We start from the raw sequence: 26,846 nt of genomic DNA on the forward strand, positions 1-26,846 counted from the left end.
CTCCTACTTTTATTGGTGGTGGTTACTGCCCTGGTCAGACTGGGCAGAGCCTGGCCAGCCGGGAAGCAAGTCTCGAGGCACATCCTGTTCTGTTCCCGGCTGGAGAAGCATTGGTTTTCACCCACCTCTGCCTGGATGGGCCACCTGAGAGTCTAGAAATGAGAGCTGATCTGATTAGGAAGTCTCTCCCGGTTCCACTCCATTAGCCAACCAAGCTAGGGGGAGGCAGCTCTTGGCCACATCCTTACCTATGAGTCAAGGGTCTTCCAAGGCTTTAGATAATGAAATCAGGATTGACTGTCCTTCTCGCAGCCGGGGGAGTGGAAACGTGAGCCTGGAGAGTCGGGGAGGATGAGCGTGTGTGTAGGGTGGTGGTTGCAGCCTGGTGGGGGGGTGCAAGAAAAGTACGGAGTATATGTGAAGCTTTTGTTCTTACGGGAAGGAGGAGGGGGATGCAAACTTCAGTGTAGGGAGGAACCCATGTCTGAGAAGGGGCCTGAAAGGAGATAAAGGTCACTACCAAGGAAAGCAGAGCTGCCAGACTTCCTCACCGTGGCTCTAGGTCTGAATTGACACAGGAGGGGTGGCCACGTTGCGCGCGTTCTCAGCACTCAGGTGGCTGTACCAGGAAGCCGCTCCAGTCCGCCGGCGGCTACCTTCTTGCCGGCGTAGCTCGATGGTACTGCACTCCATGCAGGCGGCGGGGCCCAGGAGGGGCCGCCAAGGCAGTCTCTCTAGGCAGTCGTCTCGGTGTCCATTTTACCCGAGCGCCCCCGGCTGAATTGCGTCAGTTTCGCCCCGGTCTGAGCCTGGGGCGGGCCCCTCATCTGCAAGCCTCATGAATAATTGAGTACTGGGCCGCGCCTGTTTGCCGACGGTGGGACGAATTCTGCACGGGCTTCCAACTCCCGGGTTCCACCGGCTCATGCATATTCATGAAGCGCCCTGGGGGCGTGGGTCTGGGCGGAGCTAGGGGCGGGGCCCCGCCGGGGCTCACAGTGGCTTCGTCCCGCGTTGACGGCGGCGGCGGCGGCGGCGGGGACTGGCGTCGGGGCGCCGAGCCGAGCGGAGCCGGATCCCGGGCGAGCGCGTGAGTGCGCGGGGGCGGGCGGGCGAAGGAGGGGGCGGGGTCCGGGATGGGGCGGGGGAGGGGCATGGAAGGAGTGGGCGCTTTCCAGCCGATACCTCGGGTTGAGGTGGTGGTGGTGAGGGGGTCACCAGGAAAGTTTGCAGGGGCCGGGGGCGCTGGGGACGCTGGAGGCCCGGGGGAAGCTGGAGGCCCGGGGGAAGCTGGCGCGTGTGCGCGGGGGCGAAGGGCGCATGGTCTGGAGCTCGTGCTGGCGGAGCCAGAAGAAAGGGGGGAGGGGGCGAGGGTTGGGGCGGGGCCGGGGGCGGGCAGAGCCGCTGGAGGGACCCTTGCCTACCCTTCCCCTGGGCCGCGCTAGCCCCCTCCCCCGGCTCCTTCGGCACGCCCCCAGCCACCCCAGTCCGCCCCCACCTGATCGACGTCTGCAGCCCACCGTCTGTTCGCCGGCTGCTTCACAGCCCGCTCACGGGTCCTCTGCTTCTGCCGCCACCGCCGTCCCCTCCTCCTCCTCCATCCTCTTCTCCTCCTCCTCTTCGGCTGCCGCCGTCCCTTCTGTGTCCAGAGCTCCCCACTGGGCCCCTCCAGACAGCCCATTGCCCGGGGCTGTTCCATCTTCCCGTTGGCCCTCCCTCTTTCCACCAGTTTACGTGCTGTCCCTGCCGACCTCTCTAGCCTCCGATCCGGCTGGAGATCCTGCGGTCCATAGGGGCGACCCCGCCTGCGCCGAGTCCCCTCCGGGGCTGGAGCTGCTCAGCCCTTCGGGAGGCCTTATCTGCCAGGGGTCAGCTCGTCTCTACCCCGCTACCCGCTACCTCCTGGTCTCTTGGGGGTGGGGAGTGCTCAGATCCGCTGCGATTTTGCAGCTTCTGGCCGCAACCTTGGTGGCCTTGGTCACCTGGGGCTCCTGGCTGGGGTCTCTGAGTTGCTGTGGCCACCTCCGCACCTGGGGACTCTGAGCCCGCCTTCATTGCTGCAGCCCCTCATACCGCAGAGGGGCCCATCAGAACCCCAGGTGAAAGGATTTTTTTGATTCTGAGCGAATTCATTTCCATGTCCAACCACCCACACTATGTCCCTAGTAATAATGTTCAAGGACAAGGAAACAATCTTGTGTTTTAATTTTATTTTTTCTATCATGTGCCCTTCCCCCCACCACACTTGGCCTGGCTCTGCACAGTTATTCACCCACCCACAGTGGGCAGTCTTCCGTGGTGGTTGACTGACCAGTGGGTTGACAGTACTGGGTTTCTCTACTGTCTTCATACCCTTTCCCATCTTTGAAACCCCTGGGGCAGGGTTAGCGTTAGGGGAGAGGAGTTGGATTTTGCAGAGGTTGAGCACTGGGATTTGGTGCTGTCTTCCCAGACCAGCTGGAGTGGGTGATTTTAAGTGAGGCAATGCCCCTTGCAGGTTGGAGAGGGTTGGGTTGTCCTCAGGGCTCTGCATACCGGGTGAGGGAAACTTTCCCCTTGCATGAGAGGTGCAGGGCCTTATTCCCCAGGGTCTCCATGTTTTTGTGGGTGGGAGAGTGCTTCAGGAGCCAGGATGGGAACTGAGGAGGTGGTGGAGTATCTGAAGAACAGGTGACAGGACTAGGGCCTGGGAGAGTGAAGGAATGGTCTGGGAATGCTGGTAGCCTGGGGTCAGGGAAGAGGAGGAGGTGGTTACCAGGATGTTAGCTCATTGGTGACACTGAATGGAATCACAGTAATAATAGGCAACATTTATTGAATCCTTATTATGTACTAGTCATTGTGCTAAGCAGTTTTCATGTACTGTATCACGTAAGCCCCCTCAGAGTCTCAATAATCCCATTTTTCAGTTAGAGACACTGAGGCTTAGAGAAGTCACACGGCTGGAAAGTGGTAACCCACCCAGCCTTGAATCTTGGTGTATCAGACCCTGAAGCTCCTGTGGCAGGCTTCTACCACAGGGCTGTGCCACTTGGTTTAATTTCTTCTGTTCTCCTTAGAACTCCTTAAAGCCAACGCTAGGCTGGTGAGTGAAGCCCACATAGCCCCTTTTCATAGGCTGTGGCGGCTCTACCCTGACTCTCTTGGAAGGTGGAGCCCCAGGGAATTTTCCCCCAAGCCACTCCACCCCCCGGATATTCTCAAGCCCTGTCCCGTTCTCCCAGCCCAGGCCTGGTCCGGCTCCTCCTTCCTCTTGGCTAGGCTCTGGAAATCCAGTGGGAGGCCATTGCTATGGCAACAGGACTAGGCCCTGGCTTTACCTCATCAAATTCCAAGCTGAAGCCAAGCGATTGAGAAATTAAAGAAAAAAATATATTCCAGATGTTTACTTTTTATTCCTTATTTTTCCGTGTTTGGATGAGACAGCTCTGAGGGAGGGGAGAGTGGGGCAGGGATGTGGAGGGAGAACAGGGAGAGGGGGGAGAAGGAACCACTCCCAGCTGCGGGAGGGAGGGAGAGAGGGAAGGGGGGTGAGCGGGAAGGGGGAGGCAGGCAATGGGGCGGAGCCCAGGTTGGGGAGGAGCGGGTTTTTCCCGTCTCCCGTGAGGTGATTCACAGAGACTTCATACTTTGCAACTCTCTAGCTCTGCTTTGAGTAGACGCCTCCAGCAGGGCCATCCTACCCAAGGGGCACTCTGGGGACTGTAAGTGGGGTGTCTTGGAGAGTTTGTCAGAGGAGGGAGCAGTGAGTGACTCCCTGAAGCGCTAGGACTTTGGGGTTAGAAGATAAGAATGGGGAGGATCTGGGAAGAGTTGAGGATATGGCTGCTGGGAACCTCCCTAGACCCCCTCCAACCCCCCCCACTCCCCACCCCCGCCCCAAGTTCTCTCTTCTGTCCCACACTCTGCCTCTGCTAGAAATAGGAGACTTCTCTCTGCTAAACCTACTGGCAATGCCCAACTCTTCTTTTCGTTCTCTTCTCTCTCTTTTCCTAGGTCTGCAGCCACCCCGGCTCATACCTCTCTGCCTCCCAACTCTCAAGGAGGGTCTGCCGCATGTGATGAAAGTGTCTACTCTCAGGGAAAGCTCAGCCATGGCTTCCCCACTGCCCCGGGAGATGGAGGAGGAGCTGGTGCCTGCTGGCTCTGAGCCAGGTACCAATGGGTGCAGGGTGGAGCTGGGTGGCTGGGAGGGGGTGGGAAGGGCAGAGGCTGCCCCCTGTTTCTGTCTTGGGGGGTGGTTGAGTGATGATTCTGTTGAGATAGGGGAGGAGTACCAAGGCAGTGCAGGATGAGTTTGAAAGGTTCTCAGCTTCTCTTGAGACTCTTCAGAACTGTTTGGGATCATAACTTTCCAACAGATGTAAGAGTAGACAGGGACCTTTGAGATGATACGGATCAAGCTGCATGCTTTGCAGAGGGGGAAACTGAGGCCCACAGGGACAAATGGAGTGTACAAGTGGGAGTTTGAACCCAGACCTCCTGGCTCCTTGCACAGATTCTTTTCTTATATTTAGCCAAATGTGTAGGAGGTAAAGGATTCCATCAGGAGGTTGGTGGACGAGGTTACTTGCAAGGTCATTTTAGCTTTATATAGAAGGTAGGTTTCTGGTCCTGTTTTTTTTTTTTTGTCTCCCTGTGGCAGATTTACTTTTGTTTGACTTAGGTCAATAGTAAGTTTGCATTCCCAGTCACACACCAGATGACAGTGGGGAGGTGGCCTGGGAGTGTGCTATGACTGGGGGTGGAGGCAGCCTGGAGGCAGGATAGAGAAGCTCAGCTGAGATTGAAAGTTTACTATGGATGATAGAGAAGAGTGTCACATAAGTTGAAAAAACTAGATTGGGAATATGGGGGCTGACTGCTTGATAGGGGCAGGCAGGCATTTGTTTGTGGTCTCTTTTGTTCATTTATTCTTTTGTTTGATTATAACTTATAATTAAACTTGTGTTAGCTGCAAAATACAGTACAGGAAGAAATACGGTGCCAGGTGGGTCCTTACATAGCTTCAGCTTAAAAGGGGAATTGGCCAAAACATTTTGGGAATTTGAAGAAGGGAGAAGATGCTTCTGGGATGTGTGTAGAAAATCAAGGAAGGCTTCGTGGAAGAGGTGGCATATGACTTGTGCCTAGAAAGATGTGAATATTCTTAAATTGGAGGGTGGGAGATGAGGTGGAAAAGGAAACACGCTCTGCTTCCTGGTTCTTCTGACAGCTCCCCTGCCAACCCTTTCCTTTTGGTAGGTGACACTCGGGCCAAACCCCCTGTCAAGCCCAAACCCCGGGCCCTGCCTGCCAAGCCAGCCCTGCCTGCCAAACCCAGCCTGCTGGTGCCTGTTGGGCCTCGGCCTCCCCGGGGTCCCCTGGCTGAGTTGCCTTCTGCCAGGAAGATGAACATGCTGGCAGGACCCCAGCCCTATGGTGGCAGCAAGCGCCCCCTTCCCTTTGCACCAAGGCCTGTGGTTGAGGCCTCCACTGGAGGAGAAGCCATCCAAGAGACTGGGAAAGAGGAGCCTGGGAAAGAGGAGCCACCCCCTTTGACACCCCCAGCTCGATGTGCCGCCTCAGGGGGCGTACGGAAGGCCCCTGCCCCTTTCCGCCCAGCCTCAGAGCGCTTCGCGGCCACCACGGTGGAAGAGATCCTGGCCAAGATGGAGCAGCCTCGGAAGGAGGTCCCTGCCAGCCCTGACCGCCTGTGGGGTTCCCGCCTCACCTTTAACCATGATGGCAGCTCGCGGTATGGCCCCAGGACCTATGGCACGACCACTGCTCCCAGGGATGAGGATGGCAGCACCCTCTCCAGGGGACGGTCCCAGGAGGAGCCAGTAAAGCCTGCAGCCGAGTGCCAGGAAGAGCACAGCAGGACCGCTGAGGAGAGGTGAAGGGTGGGAGGTTGTATGTTTTGTGGCAGCCTGGAGGTCAGGTGGGGTGGGATTGGGTGGGGGCTAGGGACCAAGTGCATGGCCCCGAATAGGGTTGTGACTTTTACCTGTAGATTGCTTGTGTGCCATGAATACAGGCAGATCCCGATCTAAGTCACAAATCATTCCCCAGCAGATGGATGGTGTTATCATTACTGTATGTTTTTAAAGTTGTAGTTTTCGTTACAGAGTTGATGTAGGTTTACGTTAAGAGAGTTCAAATGTACAGTACAGAAGTTTAATAGACAATAGCCTTTTTTTTTTTTTTTTGAGATGGTGTTTTGCTCTTGTCGCCCAGGCAGGAGTACAGTGGTGCAGTCTCGGCTCACTGCAACCTCTGCCTCCCAGGTTCAAGTGATTCTCCTTCCTCAGCCTCCCAAGTAGCTGGGATTACAGGCGTGTGCCACCACACCCAGCTAATACTTTTTTTGTATGTTTAGTAGAGATGGGATTTCATCCTGTTGGCCAGGCTGGTCTTGAACTCCTGACCTCAGGTGATCCGCCTGCCTCGGCCTCCCAAAGTGCTGGGATTACAGACGTGAGCCACCGCGCCCAGCCAAGAAGTTTATTTTTAGTTTCTATATACTGAGAGCTGGCCCTCAAACTTTGCTTCATTGGCATCCTGTTTGTTCAAGGGAGTGTTAGATCCATTGTAGAGATGAGGAAACTGAGGCTCCAAAATGACTTCCATAGTCTCAGCAAGTTAAGAGGCAGAGACGGACATCTTGTTTGATTCCAAAGCCTCTGCTCTTAACTGCTAGCTCTTACAGTGGGCAGAGCGGTGTGCCTGTCCTGGGGTGGGCTGCGTGTGTCAGGAGGAGTAGGGCACAGCCTCTGCCTATGAGGCGGAATCTGATGGGAGAGATAAGACAAGAACACGTCTTGATCCCAGGCCAGCTAGTGTCTGCATAGAGATTTTGGCTGGTTGGAGACATTTGCATATGATAACGCTTCTCCAGTGTTGCCACTAGTGTAAAGCAAGGCTGGCCAGGAGGTGCTTCTTGGGGTTGTGGGCACGGGACATTGGAGGAAGAGGCTGAGGCATCTCAGGAGCCATCAGCTGCACAGAGGCTGTCCTCAGTGCTGGGAGAGCCAGCTTGAGGCATGGCTGGCTCCTTGGGTCTTTGGCCGCTCTGCTGGGCTCAGAGGCTCCCTTTCTCCTCCTACTGCTATGAGAAGCAAAGGCTGGTGTGTCTGGGCTGAGCGGGAAACTGAGAGTCCCTGCCCTGCCCTGCCCTGCCCTCTGGCCTTGCCCTTCTCTCACCTGAAAGTGTCTGGAGCGGTGGCCCCAGAGCTAGTCCTTTGCCTGTCCCAGACCAGGGTGCTGTGAGGTCACACTCTTGCCCAGGCTGGGTTCCACCCGCCATCTTCCTTGCCTCCCTCACTCCAAGTAGAACAACTTCAACCCTGGAAAATCACTCTTTCCTCTTCCCCTCCCCCACTGCAGTTCTTCAAGAAGTATTGGCAAGGCAGTGGGACCAGCTGCACTCTTCCTGGCTAGAGGAGAACTTTAACTCCTTATGGGTTAAGGGAAAGAGGAGTTATGTTTTTAGGAACCATTGAGAGGTCTGGGCATCCAGGATGCTTTTCCTAAAGGAGCTGGGGAATTTAACCCTTCATGCTCAGGTAGGGAATAAGCACTGTCTTCCGGGGCACTTGCCAAATGGAAAATGGACAGATTCTGTGTCCCTAATGGTTCCAGGCAGGGCTCAAGAGTAAATGGCTAGGAGGGTTTAACCTTTGGGTGCTGTTAAAGTTGCACTGGGAGACTCCCCCACATTCTCATTCTGTGACAGACTCTAACATTCCGTGCTTCCATTTCCTATGCTCGTCCCTCACAGGAGCCTTCCTTCCGACCTGGCCTTCAATGGGGACCTGGCTAAGGCAGCCAGCTCAGAGCTACCTGCTGATGTGAGTTACCCTCCGGTTATGAATCAGAATCATGTATTTTAGAGCTGGGAGGGTCATCTGAGATCATCTTTTCTACTGTCCTTGTAGTTCAGATGGGGAAACTGAGGCCCATGGAGAGAGTGACTCACTGGAGGACTGACCCTGGGATTTTTCGACTCCCAGGCCAGTGCTTTTGATCACCAAAGTGGCTAAGTGTGGTTCAGGCCATGAGGCCATTCATCATAAACAGTAATGATAGTATCAACAGCAACTGCCATTGATTGAGTCCCTACTATGTGCTGGGCCTGTCCCGGGAACGTTAACTGACTCAATCCTTGTGATAACTTTGGCTAGTAGACCCGGTTAGTCCCATGTGAGAGATGAGAGCGCAAGTAACTTAGGCTGAGGCAGGAGCTGCCGTGTCTGCCTCCCGTGCTTTCCCTGGCTGGGCTGCCTTTTCTGGGGTCAGAAGAGGGCTGAGTCTTTTTGCTGAGATTTTCTCATTATGCTCCCGTTCTTGAAGATGGTCAGCCTGCTTTCTTGAGTAAACAAGGTACAGGATGGCCCTTTTTGCTCATACAGCCCTTGCTAGCTGGAGACCTGACTTGGTTATTTGTCCATCCAGCAAGCAGTGACTGAGCGCCTGTTAGGAACTGGGTGCTGGGGATAGCTGTGACGGTAGAGAGTGCAGGGATGACTGTGGTCGGGGAAGGTGTCACTGTGAAGGGCAGAGGCTGAGCTGTGTGCATGTCTGGGGAGCAGCATTCTTGGTAGAGTGCACAGCAAGTACAAAGGCATTGATGCCTTCCTGGCAAGGAGACCAGGATGTCTGCCTCGCAGTGAGAGAGGAGTTGGGTGGTAGTGAGGACCGACAGAGGGTGGGGTTGGATTGTGTCAAGTCTTGAAGGCCTCTGGAAAGACTTTGGCTTGAGTGAGGGCAGCAGGCCATTTGAAGGGTTTGCAGGAAAGGCTTGGGATGCTGCTGTCTTAGTTGTAAAGAGTCACCTGGCCCACTGGATTAAGAATCAGTTACAGGGAGGTAAGATCAGCAGCATGGACCAGTCAGAGGGCTGCTGGAATCGTCCAGGTGAGAGATGATGATGGCTTGGACCCTGGAGGTAGCTTACAGTGAAGATGGGGAGAAGTGGTTGGTTCTGGATAGAATTTGAAGGCATGGTGGAAAGGACTTTCAGATAGATAGAGAGCACAGAATCAAGGGTGACCCCAAGGCTTTTGGCCTGAGCAACGGGAAGGATGAGTTTATGGTTGCCGAGATGGGGACTTCTAAGGGTGAAGCAAGATCGGGGGAGATGGGAGGAGTTTGCTTGTGGATTTGTTGAATTTCAGATGGCTTTCAGACATCCATGTGGAAACGTCAAGTGGATGGTTGGGTAGTTGAGTCTGGCCTTTGTGGGAAGTGAGCAAATTTGAAAGGAACACTTGGGAATTGTCAGAGTAGGGATGCTTGTGACGACTGGTTGAGATTACCGAGAGTGGGGATGGTGCAGGAGGGGAGGGCCCGGAGACACAGCCAAGGGGACTGGGAGGATAGTGAGAGAGTCCACCAGGTAGAGACAGCCTCCAGGACTGGGGGAGGGCGCCATCAGCTGTCAGATGCCGCTGACAGGTCAAGTAAGGTGAGCACAGAGAATTGGATTGAGCTCCAGGGAGGTCATCCGTGACCTTGACGAGAGTAGTTAGGTGGTTTGGAGTGGGTTCAAGAGAGAAGGGGACAAGAAGAACTGTGGATATTAATAGTGAATGTAGACAGGGCTTTCAAGAAAATGGGTGGTAGCTAGTGAGTGATGTGGGGTCAAGAGTGGTTTTTTGGTTTGCTTTTTTGGTTTTTCAAGACAGAAGAAATTAGAGCAGTTTGCGTACTGATGGAAATGATCCAGTAGAGAGGGAAAAAAAATCAATGATGCAGGAGAGAGGAAGGATTGGCCTCAGCCCCAAGCGAGGACAGTGCCTGATAGCAGAAGGGGAGGCAGAGTGCTTGGGCTCCCATGCAGGAAGTGGGTGGTGTGCCAGTGGGGGGTTGTCGGGGTGGGAAGGGGTTCTCTGCTGGTGGCCTCTGTGTTCTCAGGGAACAGGAAGCAAGGCCATCAGCTGAGAGAGGATTGGGGGAGGTGCGGAGGTCTGACGGGAGAAGATGCTAAAACATTGCCTGGGAGAGTCATGGACTGAATGGGAGGGGGAGTGCTGTGGGATTCCAGGCAGCTCTGGGACCGGCTTGAGGTCAGTGGTGAATCTGGAGTGAGACCAGCTGTCACGATTGTGTTTTTCTCCAGCCACATGCAGCTACTCAGGTGCTGGGCTAGGATTGGCCCAGCTGTATTGGAGAGCTGTATTTAAACAGGTTAAACAGTGTGATGAAGCAGATGAAGGAGTTGAGCGTTGGGTAAAAAGTGACGTTAATGGTGATAAGAAGAGAGGTGAGGGTATGAGGGGAGTAGGGGACGGTGAGAAAGAATGAGGGTTAAGGGGCTGTGCTACCAGAGGAGCTGAAAATGAGGGCGTTGGGGAAATAGAGTGAACCTTCAGATAAACGGTGGGGGTGGGCGAGCGGGATACTTGGGATTGAGGTGATGCAGAGGGTGCAGCCACTGGTAAGGCTGAGGTGTAAGGTGTGACCTTGAGAGGATGGGTCGCACCGTCACTGGGGCAGAGGAGGCCAGCGAACCAGAGGCTGGAAGGCTCGCATCTGGCTATGGAGATCACTGTAAGCTATCACAGCAGTGCTGGAGAGGGTTGCAGTGATCCAGCGGTTATGGTTTTCAAGAAATGATGGGTGTGTAAGGGTTGATAACAAGAAGGAAGGCCGGGCGTGGTGGCTCAAGCCTGTAATCCCAGCACTTTGGGAGGCTGAGACGGGCGGATCACGAGGTCGGGAGATTGAGACCATCCTGGCTAACATGGTGAAACCCCGTCTCTACTAAAAAATACAAAAAAACTAGCCGGGCGAGGTGGCGGGCGCTTGTAGTCCCAGCTACTTGGGAGGCTGAGCCAGGAGAATGGCGTAAACCCGGGAGGCAGAGCTTGCAATGAGCTGAGATCCGGCCACTGCACTCCAGCCTGTGCGACAGAGCCAGACTCCGTCTCAAAAAAAAAAAAAAAAAAAAACAAGAAGGAATTGTGGGTGCTGTAGTTTAAGGGCACGAGCTTTGAAATTAGAACGTTGTAGAGGGGAGTAAGCATGAAGGGAACAAAAGGGACCTTGAGAAGCAAGCAGGACCCTTTATTTTGCCGGGACCTAGTAGGTGATGATGTGGGAGAAATAACTGCATGGGAGAAGGCGGCCAGGGAAGCGTGACCTCTGTAGAGGGCAAAGGTCAGATGGAGCCAGACTCGCTTCATTGTCTAGGGACAGGTGGAGTGCCAGGTGCTTGGTGCCTCGTTTGTCCCCCTGTTCGCTCCACGTCCTCCCCACTCTCTGCCCCCATCATCCCATGAGTCCTATGCCGAGGGGCCAGTGTACACATTTCCCTTCACCCTCACCTAACTGGGAGACGGGCATTGTTGCCGCCAGCCCTAATGTACAGATGGGGAAGCTGAGACTCAGAGAGACCAAGTGTCTGCCATACGTGAGGGAGGGCACATACCGGTAAGAGGCAGTGCTGGGACGGCTCAAGCTAGGCACTGTCACGTCCCCCAGTGCCTTTTGCCTGGGTCCCATGGCCTTCCTGCTTCCTTGGCACCTCTGGAGTGGCACGAGGAGCACCCCCTGCGTGCTGTAGCCACTCCTGCAACTGCTCTGTAGCTGCACTGCACCTCGAGTCCTGCTCTGAGGCGAAACCCTCTCTCCCCTCCCGACTCCCACATGCCGAGATGCCCCAAGAGCCAGATTCTCAATGTTCCTTTTCCTTTATAAAGCGGGTGTTCTGGACCCCGAACTGTGGCCTCTGAGGAGATCCTCAGATGAGCTTTGGGTTGAGTGGATGAGGGGTTCCAACCACCTGAAATGGTAGGAATTATGAATTCCTACCATTTGTGAATAAGGCTAGGTACATTCTGGGGGAGAAGGTCTAAAGAGGGCTCTGTGAGAAGTCCTGCCTTGAGTCGTCTATGGGGTCTCTCCCATCTGTCCCGAGAGGACGCCCTTGAGTTCCAGTTTCCTCCTCCCAGCCTGGGAGAAGCTGACCTAGGGTCTGTGTGGGGTTGGAGGGGACCCTCCCCGCCCCACTGAGAGGTGAGTGATGGCTCTTGACCTTTCTCTTGCAGATTTCCAAGCCCTGGATTCCCTCAAGTCCAGCCCCCTCCTCAGAGAATGGAGGCCCTGCCAGCCCAGGCCTCCCCGCAGAAGCCTCAGGTTCAGGCCCTGGCTCTCCCCATCTTCACTCACCCGATAAGAGTTCTCCCTGCCACTCGCAGCTTCTGGAAGCCCAGAGTCCTGATGCTTCCCAGGCTTCTCCCTGCCCTGCTGTGACTCCATCAGCTCCAAGTGCAGCCCTGCCTGAGGAGGGCTCCCGCCACACCCCCAGCCCGGGGCTCCCTGCTGAGGGGGCTCCAGAGGCCCCCAGACCCAGCAGCCCTCCCCCTGAGGTCTTGGAGCCCCACAGCCTGGATCAGCCCCCTGCCACCTCACCCCGGCCCCTGATCGAGGTGGGTGAGTTGCTAGATCTCACTCGGACGTTTCCATCTGGCGGGGAGGAGGAGGCCAAGGGTGACGCACACCTCCGCCCCACCAGCCTGGTTCAGCGCCGATTCTCTGAAGGTGTGCTCCAGTCACCCAGCCAGGACCAGGAGAAGCTGGGGGGCTCGCTGGCCGCCCTGCCCCAAGGCCAGGGGAGCCAGTTGGCCCTGGATCGTCCCTTTGGAGCAGAGTCCAACTGGAGCTTATCACAGTCCTTCGAATGGACCTTCCCCACGCGGCCCTCGGGTCTGGGCGTGTGGCGGCTGGACTCCCCGCCTCCCTCCCCCATCACTGAAGCCAGTGAGGCCGCTGAGGCTGCTGAGGCTGGCAACTTGGCCCTTTCCAGCAGGGAAGAAGGAGTGTCTCAGCAGGGGCAAGGGGCCGAGTCAGCTCCAAGTGGGTCAGGAAGGCCTAGTTCCTGGGTGCAAGGGGATGATCCAAGCATGTCCCTCCCCCAGAAGGGTGACGGGGAGAGTCAACCTCAATTCCCAGCTATTCCCCTTGAGCCCCTACCTACAACTGAGGGCACACCTGGATTACCTTTGCAGCAGGCAGAGGAGAGATACGAGTCGCAGGAGCCCTTGGCTGGACAGGAGTCCCCTCTCCGCCTGGCTACCAGGGAGGCAGCCCTGCCCATCCTGGAGCCGGTCCTGGGGCAGGAGCAGCCAGCACCCCCTGACCAGCCCTGTGTTCTCTTTGCTGATACCCCTGAGCCTGGGCAGGCACTGCCTATTGAGGAGGAGGCCGTGACCCTAGCCCGGGCCGAGACCACCCAACCCAGGACAGAGGCTCAAGACTTGTGTAGGGCGTCCCCTGAGCCTCCGGGCCCTGAAAGCAGCTCCCGCTGGCTGGACGACCTCCTGGCTTCACCACCACCTAGTGGTGGCGGTGCAAGACGGGGAGCTGGATCTGAGCTGAAGGACACACAGTCCCCAAGTCCCTGCTCTGAGGTGAGAATGGGCATAGGGAGAGTGGGACTTCTGGGGAGAGAGGCCAGGGCTTGGGTGGGCTTCATTCTTTGAACATGGATTTTACGTGTTGAGAGCTTGGGCTGTGGTAGCGAGCAAGGCAGCTGTGGACCTGCAGATCGTAGCTCTGTGTGTGGGGTTTCGTGTGAGGCTGTGTCCCAGCTTCAGCATTCGCTAGCTGATTGGTCTTGGGAAGAATGTGCCGTAACTGCTAAGCTTCAGAGTGCTTTCATGGTAGTAGCACTGGCCTCTTCGAGTTATATTGTGGGTAAATAAGAGGTGGAAAGCTCTCGGTACAGTGTGTGGCAGGTGCTGAGTATTCAGTCTCTCATTATGGGAATATTGTTCAAGGCAAAATAGTGTAGCCATTTAGAGCGTGGGCTCCTGGGCTCGTCTCCTGGCTCTGCTTTCCTTTGCCTACCCTTTTCAGGTGTGACCTTGAAAGGGTGACTTTTCTGCCCTCTGCCTCAGTTTCCACATCTGTAAAATGCGGATAAGATGAGCTCTACCTCCGAGGGTGTTGGCAAGGGTTCAATGAGCTGTAATGTCTAAAGTGCTAAGAATAGTGCCTGGCTCATCCTAAGTGCTTAATACGTGTTGGCTTTTACAAACGTTATTAACATTGAGCTCCAGACCTGCTTTGTAGACAGGCAGCTGGGCCTCAGAGGAGGCGAGCCTTGTGCAGTTACCTAGCAAGTTGGTGGCTGGGCCCGGGCCAGCGCCGTTTCCCGGCCCAGTGCCCTTTCTCCTACCAAGCTGCCTCTGAATTTAAGGGCCGGGGGCCAGGTGGCTTTTGAAATTTATTTCTCAAGCCGGGCCTGGGCTGTAAGGGGCGGGGCTGCAGGAAAGGAGGAGCCAGGGGGCCTCTGGAGGCTGGGGGGCAGGGAGGAGGAGGAGCAGGAAGGGGTTAAGCTGACTCCTGCAGTAGGTGTGTCTGTCCCGGGATGTGGGTGACTCAACTGGCTCCTGGGCGGGGCTGCCCAAGCTGCAGCTGCTCCGAAGGGAGCAGGGCCAGGGTGAGGGAGAGCCAGCGCCGGAGCCGTCGGACAGGTCCCAGCGTGGGGAGCAGCCCAGCCCTATCCCTGCGCCCGGCTGGCCGCACCCAGCAGCCCCGAGGCGGGCGGGGGGCGGAGGGCCATGGCCCAGCCCGGGGACGGGGAGGCCAGCATGTCTGTCCTGGAGCGGCTGCTGGCCAACGCTGCACTGAGGGATGAGGCTGGCCGGCTCCGAAGCCCTGAGCCCAGGGCTCTCCCGCCCACGAGGGTGAGTCAGGGAGCGTGAGGTGGGGGGTGGGGTGCAAGAAGCCCTGGCTGAGATTTTCCCCTGTGCTAGAAGCTGCCCCTCCTGTCTTTCCTGGGCCGAGGTGAGGGCTGAGAGGTCTTCCTGGGGAGGATTGAGCAGACCGCACTTTGGTTGGGGAAGAAGGGGCTGGGTACTTATAGGAGGATGAGGGTCAGGTGGGCTTATAGGAGGATGGGGGTCAGGTGGGGCGTGGGGGAGGACGAGCTGGAAAAGCTCTCATTGGTGTTGGAACCTTGCCTTGCAAGGGAGGTTGCAGAGAGGCTTTGAATCTTGACCTCTCCTAATCAAAAGGAAAGTACATTGCCTGCCATTCCTGTGTGAAGACCACTCCTCTCCTGGCTGTTAGCCAAGTATTGCCCAAGAGTTGTAAACATGACCGTGGGACCATCGATTGAGTGCCCACTGCATGCCAGGCATTATGCTGAGTGCTTGGTCTAAATGATTTCGTTTAATCCTCTCACACCGGCCCCATGCAGTAGGACTTACCTTCATTTAAGGATGAGGACGCTGAGGCCCCGAGTGGTTAAGTTATTTGCTCAAGGTCACACAGCTTTCTGTTGCCAAAGTGGGGCTTTCAGGCACTAGGCAGTGCTGACTCTGCTGGATTGAGTCCCACCCCAATCGTTGTTTCTTTGTCTGTTTTTTTTTCTTATTCCCAGGGACTCCTTGGCTGGTCCCAGAAAGATCTGCAGAGTGAATTTGGGATCACAGGAGACCCACAGCCCAGCAGTTTCAGTCCTTCCAGCTGGTGTCAAGGTGCTTCTCAGGACTATGGCCTTGGGGGTGCAAGCCCTAGAGGAGACCCAGGTCTCGGAGAGAGGGACTGGACCAGCAAGTATGGGCAAGGAGCTGGGGAAGGGAGCACCAGGGAGTGGGCCAGCAGGTGTGGCATCGGCCAGGAGGAGATGGAGGCCAGCAGCAGCCAAGACCAGAGTGAATTGTCTGCCCCAGGGGTGCTCACAGCCCAGGACCGGGTAGTTGGAAAGCCAGCCCAGCTTGGCACTCAGCGGAGCCAGGAGGCAGATGTTCAGGACTGGGAGTTCAGAAAGAGGAATTCCCAGGGCACTTACTCCAGCCGGGATGCGGAGCTCCAGGACCAGGAATTTGGGAAGAGAGATTCACTGGGTACTTACAGTAGTCGAGATGTAAGCCTTGGGGACTGGGAATTTGGGAAGAGAGATTCTCTGGGTGCTTATGCCAGCCAAGATGCCAACGAGCAGGGCCAAAATTTGGGGAAGAGGGACCACCATGGCAGGTACAGCAGCCAGGATGCCGACGAGCAGGACTGGGAGTTTCAGAAGAGAGATGTGTCACTTGGCACCTATGGCAGCCGGGATGCAGAGCCGCAGGAACAGGAGTTTGGGAAGAGCGCTTGGATAAGGGACTACAGCAGTGGTGGCAGCTCCAGGACCCTTGACGCCCAGGAAAGAGGCTTTGGAACGAGACCCTTGAGCTCCGGGTTCAGCCCCGAGGAAGCCCAGCAACAGGATGAGGAATTTGAGAAGAAGATTCCAAGTGTGGAAGACAGCCTTGGGAAGGGCAGCAGGGATACTGGCCGGCCAGGACAGAGAGAGTCAGGGGGCTTGTTCAGTCCTAGCACTGCCCACGTGCCGGATGGGGCCCTCGGGCAGAGAGACCAGAGCAGCTGGCAAAACAGTGATGCTAGCCGGGAGGTGGGAGGGCATCAGGAGCGACAGCAGGCAGGGGCTCAGGGCCCTGGCAGTGCTGACCTGGAAGATGGGGAGATGGGGAGGCGAGGCTGGGTCGGTGAGTTTAGCCTCAGTGTTGGCCCCCGGAGAGAGGCAGCATTTACCCCAGGGCAGCAGGACTGGAGTCCGGACTTCTGCGTTGAGGCCAGTGAGAGGAGCTATCAGTTTGGCATCATTGGCAATGACAGAGTGAGTGGTGCTGGCTTTAGCCCTTCTAGCAAGATGGGAGGTGGTCACTTTGTGCCTCCTGGGAAGACCACAACTGGCTCGGTGGACTGGACTGACCAGCTGGGTCTCAGGAACTTGGAAGTGTCCAGCTGTGTGGGTTCCGGGGGCTCGAGCGAGGCCAGGGAGGATGCCGTGGGACAGATGGGCTGGTCAGGCGGCCTGAGCTTGAGAGACATGAACCTGGCCGGCTGTTTGGAAAGTGGAGGGTCTGAAGAACCCGGGGGAATTGGAGTTGGGGAGAAGGATTGGACTTCTGATGTTAATGTGAAGAGCAAAGATTTGACTGAGGTCGGGAAAGGAGGCCACAGCCAGGCCAGAGAGAGTGGCGTGGGGCAGACCGACTGGTCAGGTGTGGAGGCCGGAGAGTTCCTTAAATCAAGGGAGCGTGGAGTTGGACAGGCAGACTGGACACCTGACCTCGGGCTGAGAAACATGGCCCCAGGGGCAGTCTGCAGTCCTGGAGAGCACAAAGAGCTTGGGGTGGGCCAGATGGACTGGGGTAACAATCTGGGCCTGAGGGATTTGGAGGTGTCCTGTGACCCAGAGTCTGGAGGTTCTCAGGGGCTACGGGAATGTGGGGTGGGGCAGATGGACTGGACCCAGGACTTGGCACCCCGGAATGTGGAGCTCTTTGGGACTCCCAGTGAAGCCAGGGAGCATGGGGTGGGTGGGGTCAGCCAGTGCCCAGAGCCCGGCCTGAGGCACAATGGCAGCTTGTCCCCTGGCCTGGAGGCCAAAGACCCCTTGGAGGCCAGGGAGCTGGGGGTTGGTGAGACAAGTGGGCCAGAGACCCAGGGTGAAGATGACTCCTCGTCTTCCTTGGAGCCACACCCTGCAGACCCTGGAATGGAGACAGGAGACGCCCTCAGCTTCGGAGCCAGGTAACGAACGGAGCCCCCTCCCCAGTGTGGGAGGGAACATGTGAGGGTTATCCAAGAAATTGGAACGTTTCTGAGGAGGGAAGAAACAGTTTTTCCTGAGGACTTTTAGTATTTGGAAAATTGAGACATTTTAGACTAAGAATTTTTAATTCTACTGAAAAAAAATTGAAATACGATACACATACAGGTGAGTTCTTTTTTGGAAGGATGACTAATGTGTTACTTTTGCAAGCTATGTTTGAGCTTTCTTGGTGATTTAGAATTGTGACTGTGACCGGGGAAATGGTGCGTGTCATAGCTTGGATGGTTTCTGGTGGGTTCTACTCTTGTACGCAGTAGCCGTTCCGCAGGCCTCTCAGCCCTGAAGCCACAGGTGGTTTCATAGGCGTAGGGCAGAGAATTCTGTGTCTTCTTGGCTGGGGCCACCACAGCCAGGTGTGGAGTGGACAGTGGCACCCACAGGTTCTCAAAGAGGTTAGGGACTTGGTGCTTCTTGCCTGTCATGAAGCCTGGAATAGCAAGTTCAAGAACCTGAAGGGTATGGGGACCTGGCCCCATGACCTTGGCCTCTATGTGCAAAGTTGCTGAAAGAACTTTCCAAAGGCTTTGCAAGCCAACCACAATCTGTTTCATGGATGTTTTAAAACCAGCTGAGATGATTTTGCAGCTGAAAAAGGTGCTAAAAAGGCATTGCATCCGTTTTGTTAACATTTGCATCCATTGAGATTCACTTTTATTCCCTTTAGTGAGTAGCAAATGTTTCCTTTTCCAGCCCACAGTGGGAGCTTCTCACTGGGTATGTGGGGAAGGCAAGGGAAGTGTGGGGGTGGGGGCCTTTATAAGTGGAAGGGGCTGGTGATGGGAGGAGAGGAGCAGAAAGGGGCTAGAGAGCATCATGGTGGTCTTGGGGAGTCAGGAGAGGCATTTGGGATGGAGGAGAAGGAGGGAGAGAGGAAGGTGGGCCCAGGGAGATTCCCCGGGGGGTTTGAGGAAGGGGAGCTTCCTGACGACTCAGGCTGTTGAGGGGGTGGTGATGGAGCACAGGGAACCACTGAGGCTGCATTGAGGACTGCAAGGAAGAGGGGAGGGCGCAGGACTAGGAGTCAGGAGGCCCTTGTCCTGGGCAGGTTGCTGGGCTCTAAGCCTCAGTTTCTCAGGGTTTGACTCAGAAAGTGCAGAGTTCCAACTTTAATGTTCCTGGTGCAGGGGAGAGTCCAGGCTTGGCGTGGTTATTCCTGATTTCTCTTCCTGGGAGTCATAGAACTTTGCACGCCCCATGCTTAACCACACATCTTACCTCATTGATCTTCCCAGCTGCTCTGTGAAGCAGGAAGGGGATTTTTATCCTCTCCGCTGGCAGGTGGAAAGGTGGTGTAACACCTTAGGGGCAGAGTCGGGAGTACCTCTTTCTCGCTTGCTTATGTTAACTGCTTTCAGGTGTGGCTGCTGTGGGACCCCCCCACAGCTCTCTGCCTTTCCCTTCTGTGTGGGGTGGCTCTTGAGAAGTGGAAAGTGATCATCTTGTTCCCTTAGTTTAGGATGGAGGGAGGTGGGGCGGGAATTGTGGTGGGACTAGGTTAGGGGAAGAGGAGGGTAGCGTCAGAGACGCAGGGAAGCACTCAGCTCTCCGAGCTTTGGTCTCATTGTGCCTTTAAAGCACCCAGGCTTTTGTGGTTGTGTTACCATAATCTGGTCAGTGTTGACTTTAACCCGAGTTCAGGGGTTAGCCGTGGTGCCATACAGGTGAGCCTCATTGTATGCAACAGAAAGCGTGGCTCCTCAAAAGCCGAATGGAAACAGTTGCTTTAAAGAGGAGTTCCAGGGGCTTATTTGAATTTTATGCTTTCGGGCAGCCTTTTCTAAAATGTGTCCTAAAGAATACCAGTCTGTGAATATGTTTGGAAAATGCTGGGTACTCTATGGCCATACAGAAGACTTAGTTTGTATATTAGCGTATATTAGTACCTTAAAGACAAGTCATGCACTATTTTCCAAACTAATTTGGCTAATATCCAAGAGCCTAGTGTTCTGAGCAGGGAAATTCTACACTATGGGCACTTTCTCTTTTTTTTTTTTTTTTGTTTTGTTTTTTGAGACAGAGTCACGGTCTGTCGTTGCCCAGGCTCCCAGCCTGAAGTGCAACGGTGCGATCTTGGCTCACTGCAACCTATGCCATCTGGGTTTGATCCTCCTGCCTCAGCCTCCTGAGTAGCTGGGATTACAGGCATACATCACCACGCCTGGCTAATTTTTGTATTTTTAGCAGAGACAGGGTTTCACCATGTTGGCCAGGCTGGTCTTGAACTCTAGACCTCAGGTGATCTGCCCATCTCGGCCTCCCAAAGTGCTGGGATTACAGAAATGAGCCACCATGCCTGGCCCACAATGGGCACTTTGTCTTTAAAGAAAATTTTGGAGGTTCCCTTTGTAACGAGAAGTCCATCTGCCAGGCTTGCGTTCTGATTCTGTCACCACCTCTGTGACCTTGGGCAAGTTTGTTCTCTTCTGCAGGCCTCTGATTCCTCATATGTAAGTTAGGAGTAACTTACACCCAGTACTCACAGGGTTTTGTTAATTAGTCCTCACAAAAACTAGGGAAACTGAGACGCAGAGAGACAGTGTGACTTGCACCAGTTCCCGCGGCTGGTGGCTGTGGGTTTTTCTTGTCCCCCTGGGCCCAAGCCTTGCAGTCTTCTGTGGCCACCCTCCCTGTCTCTCTGGGGTCAAAGTCAGCTGCTGTTTCTCTAGACACATCTTTCCAGCTTCACTCCTCCCTCATTTCAGGTTTCAAAACACTGGGATACTCACGTTTTGTAGTTCCAGCACCACGTTTGCCTCTGGAGCGGTGGTGGAGGGTGGGGTGGGATACAGTCTTGGTCCTCAGGGTACTCTAAAGTTTCGATCAGGTGAAGGGTGTAGGTGCGACAAGATGAGGCACATCCTTTCTGGCCAGGGACCTGTGTTGATGATAATGACTATCCTAACTGTTGTATTTGTCAAGTGCTAACTATGTGTTAGGCACGTATTTCTGCCAACAAACTAGAACAGTTTATGTACTTTTATTATCCCCATTTTACAGATAAAGAAACTGAGGTTCAGAGTGGGACAAGTAACTTGTGGTCAAAGCCACAGGCATAGGAGGAGACAGAGCCTAGCTGTGTCCTGGAGTGGCAGGACTCAGCCTCTGTGTTCCTAACTCCCCTCTTTCCTGCTCCCATGCCGGGAGGGGCTCAGCTTGTATGTGATCTGGGCGCTTAGGGGTAGAAAAGCTGCTTCTAAGATGAAGTGAAGGGCGAGTGGGGTTTAGTCCGGCTGGGCGGACGTAGCTGTACTTCCTTGGGTTCTCCCCACTCGCCACTCTCTACTCCTCAAGGCTACCTCCGGAGCCCACTGACCTCTGCCTGAATGGCTTGGGCCGGCTCTCGGTTTAGAAGTGGATTTTTTTTTTGTTGTTTTTGAGACGGAGTTTTGCTCTCATTGCCCAGGCTGGAGTGCAATGGCGTGGTCTTGGCTCACTGCAACCTCCACCTCCTGGGTTCAAGCGATTCTCCTGCCTCGGCCTCCTAAGTAGCTGGGATTACAGGTGCCTGCCACCACGCCCGGCTAATTTTTGTATTTTTAGTAGAAATGGGGTTTTACCATGTTGACCAGGCTGGTCTGGAACTCCTGACCTTAAGTGATCTGCCTGTCTTGGCCTCTCAAAGTGCTGGGATTACAGGCATGAGCCACTGTGCCTGGCTGGAATAGATCTTTTTAGCTACCTGAGCGTTTTACCTCTCTTTAGCTCCTGGGGCCTGCCCTCAGCCTTCTTTTGCCCCACCCCAGGGAGAGGCTTTGGGCCTGGCCTCTGTAGGCTGGGTGGGGTGCTGTTGCTGCCCCCTCCCTCCAAATCCTCCCTGATTTTAAGCCGGCTGTCAGGGTGAGCTGGCTTTGGCCCCCAGCCAGGACTGCTCCCAATTCTGCTGCCTTGCTGTACTTCTGCTGCCGCCACTGCCTCCTCCCCTAGTCTCTCCCCAGACCGCTTTAATTTCCATCTGTCAGCAGCTTGTGGAAGGACAGACTGCCACTCATGCTGTCTCTCCCTGCCCCCTCTTCCTGCTTGGTATTGACTCACCTGCCCCACTCTCCTGCTTTAATCCCAGTGGGAACCTGGGGCCTGGCTTCCAGGCACTGCCGTGCCAGCCTTTCCCATACCTCTGTGCATGGTATGAGTGTGTGTGGGGGCGGGGGCGCGGGGGTGCGCATGTTTGTGTCAGGTGTGGCTCTGTGCCGTGCCTGTAGACATGGTGGGTGCGGGGTGCATCTTGAGGAGTGACAAACAGCGTACAAGCTATCTGCCTGAGTGTGTGTGATGAATGTGAATATGTCTGTCATTTTGGGGAGTGGCCGCTGGACAGGGTGGGTAATGTGAGTTAGAGAGTGTGTGGTGTGCTTGTGCCATATTTGTTTTTTGTTTTTAGATGGGGTCTTGCTATGTTGCCCAGGCTGGTCTTGAACTCTTGGGCTCCCAAGATCCTCCTGCCCTGGCCTCCCAAGTAGCTGGGATTACAGGTGTGAGCCGTGCATCCCGTGCCCAGCTGTATTGTGTTTTGAGGAAGCAGCAGACAGAAGATGCATATGCTGCATGGAGGTCCAAGGTGACCCAGCCCCTCATTTGCTTGGCAAACATTTGCTTAGTGCAGTGCATAGCCAGGCTCTGGGTCAGGTGCCGGGTGCATAAAGGCAGAAAGGGCCCTGTTTTTGCCCTTGAGGAGCTCACAGTCTAGGGGGACAAAGAACCATAGGACAGAAGCAGGAACTACACGGGTTGGAGCCCAGGGCTGGTAGGGCTGAGGCAGCCATGGTGGCTGGGAGGGCGCAGGGCAGCTTCAGAAGTGGAATTGAACCAAGGGGACAGTACCGCAAGGGACAGTGTGGTGTGGGGAGCTTTCCAGAAGAGGGAGCAGCTCATTCGAAGCCACCAGCATGTGAGGGCCGAGTGTGTTCTGATGGGCCCCGGTTGCTCTGTGAGCTTGGGGAATGAAGAGGCATGACATGGGGACTGAAGACAACAGGAGTCCAGAGAGGCAGGTGGGCCAGAACCCGGCTCACCCCAAGGAGTGTGACTGCCCGAGCAGATGGCCCTGGGAGGGAACACATTGCCAGCATCCAACAACAACAAGCAGGAATAATGGCTGCTCCTTCTGGGGTGCGTACTCCCCAGGACTGCGCCAAGTGCTTTAGATTCTTCTTCCATCCCTGCAGTGACTCCGTGCAGTTAGAGGAGCCTGAGCTGTTTCCAGGGGAGGGGGCTCACCCAAGGTCTCAGGGATTTGAACCCACCAGACTGGCTCAGCTCTTCCCCGTGTGCTATGTTGCTCAAGGCCCTGACCATGTCCTTCTTGAAGGAGTCTGGAAAAAGCATGGGAAGGAGGGCAAGGGAGAGTTTGGGGGCTGGGGGAAGGAGCTTGTGAAGGGGGCTTCGGGGCAGGGAGATGGGCCTCATGGTGATCTCGTTCTCTCTGTGTCCCCTTTCAGCCCTGGCAGATGCTCAGCCCGCCCCCGGCCCTCCGGCTCCCAGGGCCTGCTGGAGGAGATGCTGGTAGTCAGCAGCTCCAAGGCCGTGGCTCGGAGGGAGTCAGCGGCCTTGGGCCTTGGGAGCCTGTTGGAGGAGGAAGGAGCCGGGGCAGGTGCTGCCCAGGAGGAGGTGCTGGAGCCTGGCAGGGACTCTCCACCCTCCTGGAGGCCCCAGCCTGATGGTGAGGCCAGCCAGACAGAAGACGTGGATGGCACGTGGGGCTCTTCAGCAGCCAGGCGGAGCGATCAGGGGCCAGCACAGACTTCTCGGCGGCCCTCCCAAGGCCCTCCCATCAGATCCCCCAGTCAGGACTTCTCCTTCATTGAGGTCAGTGGAGGGTGAGCCCAAGACAGTGGGTAGGTGAGGGCGATGCAGCCAGAGCCCCATTCCTGGAGCTTCCCTGAGCAGTCCCAGTCCAGAAGGCAGAAAGCGGGTTGTAGGTGCGTCACGTGAACGTGAAGCTCCGGCTGCAGGAGGGGTCCAGCTCCTCCTGGTCAGTTGCTGTTGAGGGGCTTCCGTGGGATGAGGCAGCAATGGCAGTGGTGTCGCCATTGTCCCGAGCAGGACACCGAGATCCTCGACAGTGCCATGTATCGGAGCCGTGCCAACTTGGGGCGCAAGCGTGGGCACCGGGCCCCAGCCATTCGGCCTGGGGGTACCTTGGGCCTGTCGGAGGCAGCAGACTCGGATGCACGCCTGTTCCAGGACTCTACGGGTAGGGCTGATGTATTATTTGGTGATGTCTCTTGATCTCTGGGGCATTAGGCCAAGCTTGTGCAGGGACTGCGGGTTGGGGGAGTCTGGATGTGCTACCTTTTCTGAGCCCGTTCCCTGGGCCTTTGCAGAGCCACGGGCATCTCGGGTGCCGTCTTCAGATGAAGAGGTAGTGGAGGAACCTCAGAGCCGCCGGACGCGGATGTCCTTGGGCACCAAGGGGCTGAAAGTCAACCTTTTTCCTGGCCTGAGCCCTTCAGCCCTGAAGGTACCATCTGATCATTAAGCAAACATGTCCAGCCATCTGGCCAGGTGGCCACCTTGCATGCTGTCTTTCTTCTTTCCATCCATCAATTAATTCCCCTCTCCCCCCTCTCCCATTCCTCCTCTCATTCTCGTCTCCATTGAGGGCTCCAGAAGATCCCTTTGTGCCCCTCTGGGCCCTGTGCTGTGTGCCAAATGGGATGGAAAGAAGAACAAGACGTGTTCTTGTCCTGGAAGCTCAGGGGCAGTGGGAGACATGACGCCCGTGATTAGCCTGGATGAGGGAAGTTCAGGTGTCCCTGAGGAGAGGCACAGATAAGGGCTGGGCCTGTTCAGAGAGAGAGGAGTTATTTCCTAACAACAGGGTGGAGGGGAAGGGGAAGGGAGGGTGGATTGGGGAAGGCCTCCTGTAAGTATTTGATCTTAGCCAGAGGCAGGCACAGGAGTTGGCTCCTGGAGCCAGGGTGGTGGGGTGGCATTGCAGGCAGAGGGAACAGGGGTGGGAAGTCACCACTGGCTTTGTCCCACCCAGTTTGTCTGAATTCAGTCCTGCCGTATCTTTCCGAGGACAGAAAGGTGTGCAAGGCATAGCTCAGTTCTGCCGGAAGTGCATCTCTCAGTGACTTCCCGTCCTTTGGGGGTGAAAGGACTGCAGAGGGGTCTCTGCTTGATTCTGGGGACTGCACACTGTTGGGATAAGGTCTCCCCACCTGAGAATCCTACTGCCTGTCCCTCTACTATGTGTCTGCATCTGGACTTGTTTCTCAGGCCAAGCTGCGCCCCCGGAATCGCTCAGCTGAGGAGGGGGAGCCAGCCGAGAGCAAGTCGAGCCAGAAGGAGTCTGCGGTCCAGCGTTCGAAATCCTGCAAGGTCCCAGGGCTGGGGAAGCCCCTCACGTTACCTCCCAAGCCAGAGAAGTCCTCAGGGTAGGTGACCTAAGCTCTGGGCATCCACTGACCTCACTGCATTACCCCGATGAAAAGGGAAACTCCCACTTCACAGACGAGGCAAACGAGACTCAAAGAGGCACCTCAGTTGGACGTGCCCCAGATGAACGGTATGGAGATGGTGTCAGAATTTGGGTCCCTGCAGCCAGGCCCCAGACTGCCTCTTCTGGTTGGAGGGTGGTTTCTGTCCCTGTCACGTCTCCTTGTTTTGTTCAGTTTCCTCAAAGTTTGCATTCTGAACCTTTGCCCTCTGCCTCTTAGGTCAGAAGGATCGTCGCCCAACTGGCTTCAAGCCCTGAAACTGAAGAAGAAGAAGGTCTGAGAAGTCACTGAGGTGAGGACAGGTTCCTGGGCTTGGATCCAGTCTGAGGAGGGCCTGCCCTGGAGGCTTGGGAGGCCTTGTGCCCCTTCTGTCCCTTAGTTCCCACCCCTTTCTGTGGGAGGTTAGAAACAGCAGGTGCAACCAAGCTCCAGAGACTCGGTAGGCCCTTGGCTCCTCTAGATTTTGTCCACAGGGAGGTCAGGGTGTTGTCTGGCCTGGTATGGAAGAGGAGGAGGGCTACCATCCTACCTGCCTCTCTTTGCTCAGGGACAGTCCCCCCATGCTCCCTGGCTGGACGGAGAGTAGTCAGCCAGCCCTTCTGGTCTGGGGCCCTGCAGGCACGTACCAGGCTTCATGACCAGGCTTAGCAGGGGGAACCAAGATGGGTGTGGGGGAGAGGAAACTGAAGCCTCCACAGTGTCCTTCCCTGACGTCTTTTCCTCCCTTCCCATTGCAGGTTCTTCCCACCTGGCAGTCTCAGGCAGTGCCCATTCCTGTGGGGTCCCTGGGTGAGGAGATGGCTGGAGCCCCACCATGCCCCAGGCTGCAGCCTCTGTCCCCCTCCACCTCTGAGGAGCATCTGGGGAGGCACATTTATGCACTTTGTATCACCTTCCCAACTCCCCCCACACCTTCCCTTCCCTGGATTTCGTCACTAGTGGTTGAAGGTTTTATCCCTTCCTTTCCTTCCCTCTCCCTCTCTGCTTCCTCCTCCAGCCTCCCTTGGGTTTTCTTTTGATACCAATTTATAGCATTTTTTATAAAAGCCTTTGATTTTTATAATGGGTGGGACTGTACCCCTGCCTCACCCCAGGTCTCCCTCTGCCCCGCCAGGTACCCCACAGAGACCAATGACATTTTGCCACTTGAAACAATAAATAAAGTTTTTTGGGAATTGGTGCTGTCCAGGTGGTGGTGCGTGGTCATGGCTGCCCATCTCCTCTTCCAAGGCTGTAGTTGGAAAATGCTGATTCCCAATCTGCCCCACCAGGGCCTTACTCTGACATTGAATGTGTCACTTCCCTTTTACTTACATCACTGAGAAGGGTGTATTGTCTACAATAGGCTGATCAAGAATTCAGACACCCCCTAAATCTTAGTTTAACACAAAAAGGTTTATATTTCATCCATGACACAGTCCAGGGTGGGCTGGTGATAGGGGCACTCTGCACCTTGAAGTCATTCAGAGCCCAGGCTCTTTCCCCGTTGTGGCTCGGCCATCTTCAGGGCTTGGAGTCTTCTGCCACATCTAATGGAGAAAGGGTGAATCTTTTGTGGGAGACACTCTTGAGTCCATTCAGGCTGCTGTAACAAAATACTGTACACTTGGATGGCTTTTAAACAACAGACACTTGTTTCTCACAGTTTTGGAGGCCAGGAAGCTGAAGAACAAAGCACTGACAGATTCAGTGTCTGGTGAGTACCTGTTTTCTGGTGCAGAGAGAGTGCCTTCTTACTGCATCCTCACATGGTAGAAGGGACAAGGGAGCTCTCTGGGACCTCTCTTATA

General features: G+C 55.6%; 1 protein-coding gene across 4 annotated transcripts; it reads left to right on the forward strand.

Moving 5' to 3' along the window:
• The first annotated feature begins 907 nt into the window (after positions 1-907).
• Positions 908-26,236, forward strand: TNKS1BP1 (tankyrase 1 binding protein 1). Of its 4 annotated transcripts, XM_033207527.1 has the most exons (13): positions 908-1,090; positions 3,997-4,155; positions 5,245-5,878; positions 7,763-7,832; positions 12,033-12,413; positions 12,993-13,394; positions 15,374-17,532; positions 23,050-23,416; positions 23,654-23,804; positions 23,935-24,071; positions 24,836-24,993; positions 25,276-25,348; positions 25,794-26,236. In XM_033207527.1, exons 2-12 carry the CDS (start codon positions 4,062-4,064, stop codon positions 25,334-25,336), a joined length of 4,614 nt encoding a protein of 1,537 aa, XP_033063418.1. In that variant the 5' UTR covers positions 908-1,090; positions 3,997-4,061; the 3' UTR covers positions 25,337-25,348; positions 25,794-26,236. The 4 variants fall into 4 exon arrangements, with proteins under 4 accessions (XP_033063418.1, XP_033063415.1, XP_033063417.1 ...); XM_033207524.1 differs by having other exon boundaries at positions 12,033-13,394; XM_033207525.1 differs by lacking the exon at positions 908-1,090 and adding an exon at positions 3,571-3,704 and having other exon boundaries at positions 12,033-13,394.
• The last annotated feature ends 610 nt before the right edge of the window (positions 26,237-26,846 follow it).

Source organism: Trachypithecus francoisi, unplaced genomic scaffold, assembly GCF_009764315.1.
Source record: "Trachypithecus francoisi isolate TF-2019V2 unplaced genomic scaffold, Tfra_2.0 Lachesis_group8, whole genome shotgun sequence".
Classification (NCBI taxonomy): Eukaryota; Metazoa; Chordata; class Mammalia; order Primates; family Cercopithecidae; genus Trachypithecus; species Trachypithecus francoisi.